Here is an 11,481-nt window from a genome sequence, read left to right as displayed (position 1 = left end):
CAACTACGGGCCATCTTCAAACAAACAAGCAAAGCAAAATAAATAAATTTAAATAAAATATATTATTAATATAGATTAATCAACATTATTTATATAAAATTATTATATAATCTTCATCATTACAACAATCTATAATCTAAAGCGGATGGCGTGTCAAGAGGCATTTACCAAGGCTCTGTTTCTTTTTCGTTTTCCTTTCTATATCTCTCCTGAGCCCACATATAAAGTTGGAAGGCATAAACATGTTGTGATGTTCCAGTTGATGCAGCATTGACAATGTATGGTGGTTTCCTTGAGGCCCATGATATGCCTAACCCCTGGACTCATTTGTTCTTCAGGCTTTCCTATCCAGGTAGAGGTGACTCGAGCTCCTTGAATGTCTTCAGCACTTCATCATCTTTCGATGGAGGCTTATAGAGCATTTGGAACTCAAACTATCATGTCCATCGATGGCCTCTAGTCAGCCGAATAGTAATATTGTTGATTAAACATGGAACATGGAAAATGGAATCACTCATTGTTTGCTACTATAGCCGTACCCTTAATAATCAGTCAATGAAAGAATCTCCTACGGCATCGAGCAGATCCGAGCTCTTCATACTCAGCCTTGGTGACACACATGGCTTCAAAATCAGGACTGGATGCTAGAAGTGATCCTCCTCGCCAAACACCCAGTATGGGACTGCACAAGTGGGCAAGATTTTCAACAAAATGGAAACAGTAGCATTTGTAAATCACACAGTTAATATTTAGGAACAAGTTTACTCTTCTTGACTCGTTATATTGACACGATAGCAGTCAGGAACAAGAGGCCGGAGCTCCCTCTCTCTGCAATATGAACAAAATATGTTGTCCTAAAGATTTCTTTAGTAGTACAAATAGTAACATTTGCACAATCGAAAGAATGAAAAACCATAGCTTACATTCGCTCAGCAAACCGAGGAAAAAGAGTACTCCCACCAGTTAAAATAATGCTGCACAAGCACAATGCAAATGCACTCCATTAAGTAATGGAAATAAAAAAGAACCAAATTTTTGTTCAGGCACCAATCTTTCATACCTTTCATATAGTACAGGATGAAGATGAGGGTGGCAGGAATTCACAGCTCTAACAATGCACTCTGCCAGTCCAGCTTGATTCATTCCTGCAAGAACAATTTCACGTTAGCATTTTGCAAGCATCAAATTCCATTAGTCCTAACCAAACATCAAGTTAACGTAGTTGGCCTTCTCACAAGATCCGAAAATGCCCACAAGTTCAGCAATTTCTATACTTCCTCTTCTACATACACCAAGCTCTCATTTTTTTTTTTTTTTTTTAAATCTACAAACACACACACACACACACGCACACTTATATGCTCTCCGGGAGTCATTAACTTTAAGAAAACCCCGGTAACTAATGCCACTTTATTAAAACTGAAATACCATAACTCAATACATACCCAAATCAGCAGGATGGAAGATCATCTCAGGTACAAGGAACCGTTCATTCGACAATTCAAATTCCTGTTCGAAACAAATCAAAGAATGAGTAATTAAGTAAAGGTGAGAAATCTAATTTGTTAAGAAAATGAGAAATACTAAATACATTTTTAGTTAAATCAACTCTCTTTCGGTCCTCACGCTTCTCAGTAACTTGTAGCTGATCCAAATCCTTATTCGTTCCCACTTGCGCAGGAAAATCTCCGTCTGTCAAAGTGAGATATCTCTGTGCTTCAGCTGGGTCCTTAACAAAACCCTTTGTGTGTTCAACACCATCAGGCAACACATATGTGCATCTGAAAAGATTGTCCTTCCCATATTTCCTTAAAATAACAAAACCCATTTGAGGAAAAACTCTCAAATTTCAATTTTATCCAAGAACAATTTAATCAACCTGAAAAAAAAAAAGAAAAAGAAAAAGAAAAAAGCAAAGATTTTACTTCGCGATCCGGAGGTCACGAGGGACATCAAGGGACACGAAGCAGAGCTTCTCTTTGACATCATCCATAAGGAACGTCTCGTCCATGACATTGACGGAGCGATAAGAGACCAGCTCCTTGAGGAAATTGGTGAGAGCCTTGCCGCCCAAGTCAATGCGCTTGGCAGCATAGTTGATGGTGAAGTTCTGGAAAACAGGTGCGGCATGAGTGAAAGAGAAACCACAATCCACAACGACGCTGCATTGGGCCTTGGAGACAATCCCAGTGGGCCGACGACTGGCCTCGTAGAGATGAACCAACGATGGAGAATCGGCCACATAGAGGGCGCTGAAGTTGAAATCCTCGAAGACGAGCTCGTCGGTGGCTCGCTGGATGGAAGGGATGGCGAAGAGGGGCTCGGTGAGGAGGAGGGAAGACTGGGCCGGGGTGATGTGGAGAAGGGAAGAGAAGAGGTGGGCCCAGATGTCGCGTTGGAGATCAGGGTTGATGAGGTAACCGCGGTCGATGGGTCGGCGGACGGCGGCGGAGGTGAGATCGGTGGGATCGTCGGAGGAGGTTGGGGAAGGGTGGAGCCACTTCTTGGAGGAAAGAGGGCGGTAGAGGCAGTTGGGAATGATGGTGGAAGGGTCACGCTCTCCGCCGAGACCGGCTTTGATTAGCCCACCGCCATTGTCCAACACCACCACGTTTGTCTGCATGTCTACGTTTTGGTTTTAGTTCCCGCTATACCTACCACACATCACTGAATGAGGGACTGGGGTTTGGAAGGGTTCTGTTTTAGAGTTTTTACTCATTAACTTTAGAGTTTTTAACAGCGTTGCTCCTCAGTTTTCACTAGATTTATAAATTACACTCTAATTTTCATATTTAATATTTATACCCCTGTATTTAATAACAATAGTTTCAGGCCTCAATTTGTCAATTTCCTCTCTCTCCCTCCGCTAACACGTATTTGATGATGAAGGGGATAATTTCAACTGTTAAAACATTTTATTTGTACACATAAAAGACGAATTTGAATAATTCTAAATGTGAAATTTTTTAGATAATTTGTAAATTAGATAATTTACAAATAAATTAAAAAAAAAACTATCGCGTACAAAGCACATGATTAGTAATGTCGGGGGTATTATAGTTATTAAAAAAGAAGAAGTCCTCTTTGCAAAATTAAATAAAATAAAACTCTGAAAACTTCAAAAATAAATAAAAATCAGTCAATTTTTTCACGACGACCATCATCTTCTTCCCCAAATTCCTATTTGTTCTTCTTCAACTTTTCTTTGAGCCACCACCTCGGCAATCCCTTCTAACACCATAACTGCTACCGCCGCTATAACCGCCTCCTCCACGAGATCCTCTTCCACCTCCGCCTCCAACCGCTCCAGAGCCTCGTGAAGATTGTGAACCAAACGTGATGGAGGAGATTAGACATTGGAAGAATACATGTGGTAAGCATAACGCTCACAATAGCGATGATGATGATGATGAATGGACCGTTTAATAAAATTCAGATAAATTCAGATTTTTTAATTTTATTTACTAAGTTTTCATGTATCCTGTACGGTTCTTGTTGGTCGGAATCCATGGGGAGTTTGAGAAGGAAAAAGGATTGATTGATTTACTAGTGCTGTTCGTTGTTGCGGAGCCGAAGATGGTGGTGGTTGGGTTTGAGAGAAGGAAGACGGAGAAGAGGAACAAGAGGAAGGTGGGGACGGTTTTTTTATTTATTTTTTATTTTGTTTTATTATTATTATTATTCTTGATAATTAGAAAAAAAAAAATATTAAAAACCCATTTTACCCTTGATTTAACGGCCCATGCGCGTGGCACATGGTATTTAACGTGCAGAAAGAAACGGAGTTTAGGTTCCTCGGTGACACTGCTAAAAAAAAAAAAAAAAAAAAAAAATGTAAAATACAGGGTTATGGATGCTGATCATGACGGTGCTGATCATGACGGTGAGGTGCAATTTGCAAATCTGATGGCAGTCCAAACGTAATACTACCAAAAATCTTTAAGTTTTTTTAAATACATTGTCGTTGAGTTGAAAAGTTAGCAATTGAAGCAAGCAATACAACGCATTCATGTTTAATTTATTCTAATAAATTTGCTAACTGTAAGTTCTGCTGGAGTTTGTGGCAAATTGTGCCTGTCATTCATCTATCTACGAGTTACAAAATGAACTTGTTTTAGTTGTTTTTTTATTTTTTTAGATCGTGCTTCACTGCAAGAAATACAATAACACTGTGAGAAAGAATATAAAATAAATAAATAAATTCATTGCATAAAATACATATTTTCTTTTGGTAAAAATATAAAATACTCTACATTGTCAACCGGTTAAGCATAGAAACACGAGGTGAATCTTCGCTTCAATTCGTTGACATCCATGCCAAGAGAATTAGACTAGTTTTTCTCAAAGCAAACTCTTGAGGAAACATTTTTGCATTCCACAAGAATCCTTCAAGGGCAATATCAATGGAGGCTGAAAAAGAGTTTAGAATACAAAAGCTTATGGTTGCACATCCTTACCAAAATTACATGGAATAATACCAACAAATATTTCGCTCAAGTTTGTAACATTTCAGACTCTGTTTCAAAACATACTTCAGCAATTTTTAAGTACGAAATTAAGCCCAATAGCAAAGAAGGCAACAAAATAGGTATTGGCAACACCATTTATCCAAAAAAGAAAACATATCTACTTATATCGTATATAGGTATCTGCACCTTGAAAAAAAGTATATAGGTATCTGCACCTTGAAAAAAAAAAAAAAGGGCTGCTCGAAATGCAGCCAGAAATTTATTATTAGTAAGGTGCATAGTAGTATCCTCCAGGCTGACCACCCATGCTGCTAATGTTTGGCATTCCGTAAGGCATATTTTGCAGCGGATTAGGACCATAAAAGCCAGACCCACCAGCAATTTTTGCCAAAGCAACTTGCCCTTGCATCCCATCCCTTCCATACTGCTGCCAAAGCTGCTGTTCCTGCACCAGAAATTGCTGCTTCTTCTCCATCTCTGCAATCTGAACATATGATGGAGGAGGCACAGTGAGTGAAGCAGCAAATGGGTCCTGTGGTCCCACTGCTTGCACCGTCCCATCCGGCGCCGGCAGCGCCAGCACAGGCGTAGCACTCTTGCCTCCTGGTCCAGCCAATGCCACACTGCTAGCACTCCCACCGCTCAGCTGTGTGGTGCTCACATGCTGCCTCACTGCCCCTTGATCATACATTCCATTCAGCAGCAATGGATCAAGCCCACCACCCAAATCCGCCTTTTGCCTTGATAGATTACTAGCTGACTCTACCAATGCCAATTCCCAGTCTGCTTTCCCAGTTTCAGCAGCTGGGGTCTGCCATGCCGAGGTCACCTCAGGCTCTCCATTTGAAGGGAAAGCTTCCCAAGTCCCATTTGTATTAGTTTTAGCAGGACCAGAAAACAAAGCCAGAGCCAATTTGTTGCCTTGCTCATCAGCTGAAACTCCATCATCTCTCAGATTCACCAAGTCCTCTGTCTCCTTCTGAGTCTGCTGTGGCTTCGGTGGCAATTCAGGTTGCGGTGGAGGAGTATAATTCTCCGGTGGAGGTAGAGCCTTGACCTCGTTCATATCCTGTACTGGTTCATCCACAACTGGTCGCTGATCTTCTCTACTTCTCTCAGGACTCTTGGACCTCTTAGTCATCTCCTTCAAGAAACCCTCAAGGGTCCCCAAGAGCTTATCAGTTATCCTCTGCACTTCTGGGTATTCAGACGACCTAGCAATCCCCATATCCTTGCACCAACCATAGAACCCCACAAGTTCATCAATCATTTTCGCCGCACTAACATAAGTATCAAAGGCCTTTACACAATCAGCATACTCCATCTCAGTAAATCGATCCAACAATATCCCCAGTGCCTCGCATATCTCAACGTATGTTCTAAAACTCTCTCTCAAAACCTGGTAAAGCGCAACGATCACCAACCTGCTGTTTTTCGCAGCACCGGCCGGCTTACAAGCAAGAATCCGATCAAGAATCCTCAGCAACTGGTTCAGCTTCCCTAATACAGTCTCGGGTCTCATTTCCCTCAATGGGGTAGCCTTTCTTCTCTGTTCTCTTCCCACAGACGACTCATTCAAATCGCCATAAGACCTCGACCTCCTTGACATCCCAGAATCAAATTCATCACCATCTCTCTCCTCGAATCTTCCATCGCCACCCCTCGATTTCTTCTCGTGAACCACATTCTCCACCTTCTCATCGAGATACATGGCATAAAGTCTCACGAAACCGGCATGGTCCCAGGAATTGGAATGCGCTTCATCTCTGAAATCGGACATGTTCAAGACCCTCATCCCTCTCCTTGTGGCAAACACGATCTCTTCCTCGAACGAAGGGTGCCCATCAACCAAAAGCCTGTGGACGAGCATCAAAGCCTTGACGGCGACGATCCAATCATGGGTTTTGCTCAGACGCTTCGATAATGTAGCGATGCAAGCACCGACATAGCCTCGCGAATAGCACGTCAGGTTTATGATTTCCCGAATGTACTTCTCGTCGGCGGGATCTTCGTCGTGGCTCGTGGCTTTGACGACGAGAACTTCAAGGTCCGGAGCGATATTGCCGGCGACTTTAGCTATGCTTATGCTGGTTTGGTCTTTGACAGCGCCGATTGCCTTGCGAATTGTGCTGGGTGCCATATATATATATATATATATTTATATAGTTTTTCTCACAGTATCTACGTCTATGATCAGCAACTGGGTATTCACTGAATCTGAATGGGACACGCCTACTTTCCCAAATCGATTTCGGTTTTGATGGAAATTGAGATAACCAGTTGACTCTGTTTTTCAGATTCTTTTGTTATGGTTTTGATGGGTTCTGAATCAAAAGCGTGTAGAGAAGAGTGGATCTAGGGGGGAGAAGAAGAAGGCAAGGAGAGATCGGGTTGACAAGGAGGAAGTGGGTCAATAGAGCTGACGGTGATAACAGATTCCGTAAGACTGGAATTGGAAGAGTCTCTCACGGAGATCTCTTTTTAGCTTTCTCTGTCTCGCAACTTTTGCTTTGCCTTTCTGAGAAGGAAAACAGAGCGCGCTAGATTAGCGTTAGCGTTACCCTTAGCCTTGAGCCCACCCTCAAAAGCTCCAAAACGCGTAATTCATGGCATAATTGAAAATTCCTTTTCCGCAAAAGAATAACTTAACCAAAACGCCGTCGTTAGATGGTCCACTGAAACTTATTAAATTAACAAAAATAATAATAATAATAATAATGCCGTTTATTTTATGTGATCTGAGTCTGACTAGGACACGACAAGAATTTTTCCACCTTGTGGCCTGCAATGACATCTGAGTCTGCTACTCGTATTAAAAATTAAAGCCCATTTTCTGTAAAAATTTATTTTGTTGTCTGAGCCCTTCGTTTTTTGACTCTTTGTTCTTTTATCTTTTTATTTTTTTTATTTTTTCAATTCTTCTTGCATTTCCCTTCTTCCATGTTCCAATTCTCAATGCAAGTTTCTGCAATCTGGATGGTACGGACACCTTTTATTCACAATATATTATATATATTGAAATATTATTAATTTAAAAAATTTAAATTGATAAAAAATATATTTTTATTTGATTTATATTTTTTTTAAATATAGATTTATTTTTTTTGGATTCTCAGTTCTGTGTTTATTTATTTATTTATTTATTTAGAATGCAGTTATTAAATTTTGAATTCATGATTTTTTAGATTTTGAATTTTGATACCATATTAAAATAACATCAATTTTAAAAATTTTTGAAATAAATAATATTTTAATATGGTATCAGAATCAAAGATCCAAAAATTTTTTTATTCAAAACTCAACAATTCAATCCAAAATAAATTAATTAAAAAAACACAAAAGCTCAAAAGAGGCCTCCTACATTTGAGGGGAGTGTTAGTGATAAATATAAATCAAATAAAAATTTATCTTCCATCAGCTTAAGTTTTTAGAATAAATGATAATTCAACAATATATATATATATATATATATTTTCTTTGGGTAAAATAAACACAATATATTATATGTTATTCATCAAATTGAAAAGTCTTAAGTATCATACTTATCCTATTTGATGTCTTTTTCTTTTTTATTTGCTAACTTTTTTTTGACATTTCCAACTTTGTAATTGTCGTAGGGTATACTGCTTCCTTGTTTTTTCGACTGAAGGGTTTCGAATAGAATTTTCTTTATCCGAATTATTTACTCTTATTTTTACATAATGGATACACTCTGTAATAATCTATGTTACTACTTTCTTTCCTTTCTTTTTCCCCTTTAAATAATTACTACTGTACTATGTGTCAAGTAAGCAGAGATAAAGAAAGTAGGCAGTATTATAGTTTCATCTGTCTATCGTCTTTAAAAATTAGATTTTAAAATTCATATTTAATCCATTCAAAATTATGTTTTATTTTTTTTTTTTTTTGGTTTAAAGCAATACATCTTTCTTTATATAAGAGGAAATTTTTAGCATCAAACTTGATTAATCGGATTCTAAAGTGAATCAATGCTATGTGAGCTGTTCTATAGGATACATGTCAAGCTTTAATGATAAACAATAAGTACATTAATTTGAAGATGATCCCGTTCCAAGATATCCAATGAAGGGATATCCTTTGAGATGGAAATCATTTAAAATCATTCAACAATAGAAATTATAGAGATGCAACAAGGAAAGCCACCTGGCTATAACAAGAAATCTAGATTTTCACATTCAAAAACAGTAATTTAGACAATATATTTTAACAAAACTATCAAAGATTCGCTTAACCAAAAAAAAAAAAAAAAATCACTCATCTATCACATTTTCAGCTTTGAAAATTGTAATTGAAATCTTACCAAATCCGTTATTCATTTGAAAGGTCTTATGCAACTATACCAAATATTTATGATATTATTAGAAAACATCTTTTTTTTCTTTAAAAAAATAATAAATAACACAATAAAAAAAAAGCAAGAAAAAAAAAAAACGTTATTCTATTTCTACTTTCTAACAGCAGCTTGAATATTAGCAAACCATACATTGAACCTAAAAGCTTGAATATTAGTAAATCATATACTGAACTTAAATTACAAGGTGAAATTAATATAACAAGTTGACTTAGCTATGGAGAATATTTTATCTAGGGGTGGGCATTATATATTGAGAATATTTTATCAAAGGATGGGCATAAACTGATTTAGACTAACCAAATTGAACTGATTCATTTCAGTCGGATTTTTGCCTCTTAATTGGTTTAGTTTAGTTTTAATAAATTTTACATAAATGATACTAAACCAAACTAACTATGTATATAAATAAAATTTCTTAAACATCTATATAATATTTAAAAGTAGAAGAGTCAGGGCCACGTGTCAATATATTATCATTCCAAATTCCCTCCAAAATCATCAATAAAATAAATTTTTTTATTATTATTTATGATCCTATCAAAATATAAATCAATAACAAATGGAGAAGTTATTTAAAAACATAAAATTTTTATATTTATTGGTTGTATTCAAAAATATATATTGTTATATTATAATATTAGATAATTAATTAAAAAAGTATAAGATTTTTTACCTTTTATGGTTATACCAAAATATATATAAAATCAATTTTTATTTTGAAATAAATTTTAAATAAACAATAAATATATATTTATAATATTTTATATATAATTTTACTATATTGAATATTTCCATGCAATTGAAATTAGGTCATAATCAAATTATATGTAATATTAAAATAAAATATATACAACACATTATAAGTTATGTATAACTTGATGCTAATCTGTATTATAATGTATAAGTCAACACATATTGCAGTAAAATTGTATATATATTTTATGTGTATATATATATATATATATCTCTTTTTAAATCAAATTATTGTTAATTAGGTTATAATAATAATAACAATAATAATAAATATAATTAAATTATATTATAAGGATTTAACATGGAAAAATTAATTATTTGTAAAAAATTAAAAAATAAATTTGAATTTAAATTTCACAGATGGAAAATATTATATAAATACAATTGAATTTAAATTTGAATTCAATAAATAATTTACCTTAAAAGGTAAAAATGTGTTTATATGATAAATAATAATAATAATAATGATAATATTATGAGTATTTAATATAAGGAAATTAACTATATGCAAGGAATCAAAAGATACATTTGAATTTGAATTTGAATTCCATAAATGGAAAATATTATTTAAATATACTTGAATTTTAATTAAATTATATAAATGCATTTGAATTTGAATTTAAAATCCATAGATGGAAAAAAAATAAATAGGTAAATATTTTTTAATTTGAATTCCATGATTGAATAGTATTGTATATAGAAGTTAAATTTTTAGTTCTTAACAAACTTTACCTTATAGATTGAAAAAAAAAAAAAAAAAGAAGAAGATCCAAATAAATTTATTAACAATAAAACTTTTAAATAAATTTTCAAATATGACCAGGCATGTTAATTTTATCAACAAAATCAATACTAACAAGACGCAATAGATGTTAAAGTTCAAGTTTAAGACTTTAGAAGTTCCAAACTTTGATAATAAATCAGAAATTAATAGTGTTAAAATGGTTTTAATAGATAAACAAGTTTCATTTTTTTTTTTTAAATTTTCATTACATATTAGTGATATTATTATTATTATTATATATAATATATAGTATATAATAATATTATATATAGATTTTTTTGTTTAAAGTTTAAAAAATTTTCCAAATATTTATAAGGTAGAATGATTCATGCTACGATAAAGAATTCATTAGTTCATCATTTCAAACTATTGATTCATGAAGGCCAATTATATTTAATGTAAAGTTTTATAGTTGGATTCAACAATATCAAATTTAAGATCACAAAACACAAATATAAATTAAACTTTATGCTGAAAACTAATATTGTAGACGCTTTGGATGAAAGTTTTCCAACGTAAAATTTTATATTCAAATTGTGTGCTAAAATTTTGAATGCAACTAAACCCAATGAACAAGAATTGTTTGGTATGTAGGAAGTTTATAATAGTACAATGATTAATGCTTTGGAATTTTATATATAACATTTTTGATTTTTTAATATACTATTGGAGAAGGTATTAGAAAAGACAATGTTAAAAGTTTAGAACATGGAGGAAAGATAAACAAACTCATTGATATTGTGCTTCAGTATCTAGTGTATGTTTCATCTATAATTTGGCTATACTTTAGGTTAAATATGGGAAAATAGAATTTATATTCAAAACAAATTATTTTATTTTCCAAATAAATCATATACATTTGGTTTTTCATTAATACAGGGAAATAATTACTTGTATGGAATAAAAAATAAAAAAAAGGGTCAGAATAAAAAATATTAAAAAAAGATTTATCATCTATATATTAATATTTTTGTTGATTTATTATATTTATTTTATTGTTAAATAAAAAGATGTTATATACAATAATAAATAATTAGATTCTATATACTAATACATATATATATATATATATATTGATGTGTAATAAATGAAATTTAAAT

General features: G+C 34.0%; 2 protein-coding genes across 2 annotated transcripts; both read right to left on the bottom strand.

Moving 5' to 3' along the window:
- Nucleotides 1-43: 43 nt before the first annotated feature.
- On the bottom strand, nt 44-2,845 carry LOC107428385 (actin-related protein 6). Its single transcript, XM_016038927.4, has 8 exons — nt 1,926-2,845; nt 1,592-1,808; nt 1,446-1,509; nt 1,061-1,145; nt 924-974; nt 766-828; nt 540-682; nt 44-434 (listed from the first exon to the last, which is right to left on the bottom strand). The coding sequence occupies exons 1-7, from the start codon at nt 2,621-2,623 to the stop codon at nt 553-555; spliced, it is 1,308 nt and encodes a 435-aa protein (XP_015894413.1). The 5' UTR covers nt 2,624-2,845; the 3' UTR covers nt 44-434; nt 540-552.
- A 1,339-nt stretch (nt 2,846-4,184) lies between these two features.
- Nucleotides 4,185-7,031, bottom strand: LOC107428460 (probable clathrin assembly protein At4g32285). The gene has a single exon (XM_016038995.4). It carries the CDS (start codon nt 6,607-6,609, stop codon nt 4,735-4,737), a length of 1,875 nt encoding a protein of 624 aa, XP_015894481.1. The 5' UTR covers nt 6,610-7,031; the 3' UTR covers nt 4,185-4,734.
- Nucleotides 7,032-11,481: the final 4,450 nt, after the last annotated feature.

Source organism: Ziziphus jujuba, chromosome 1 (assembly GCF_031755915.1).
Source record: "Ziziphus jujuba cultivar Dongzao chromosome 1, ASM3175591v1".
NCBI classification, from domain to species: Eukaryota; Viridiplantae; Streptophyta; class Magnoliopsida; order Rosales; family Rhamnaceae; genus Ziziphus; species Ziziphus jujuba.
This window is presented reverse-complemented; position numbering and strand designations above follow the sequence as displayed.

Bases quoted from the DNA above. Each gene is read 5' to 3' on its own strand.
- LOC107428460 (XM_016038995.4), bottom strand. From the start codon at position 6,609: ATGGCACCCAGCACAATTCGCAAGGCAATCGGCGCTGTCAAAGACCAA.
- LOC107428385 (XM_016038927.4), bottom strand. From the start codon at position 2,623: ATGCAGACAAACGTGGTGGTGTTGGACAATGGCGGTGGGCTAATCAAA. The intron at 1,146-1,445 runs GTATGTATTGAG...TTGTTCTTGCAG, and splicing joins CTTCCATCCTGCTGATTTGG to GAATGAATCAAGCTGGACTG. The intron at 683-765 runs GTAAACTTGTTC...CCACTTGTGCAG, and splicing joins AATATAACGAGTCAAGAAGA to TCCCATACTGGGTGTTTGGC.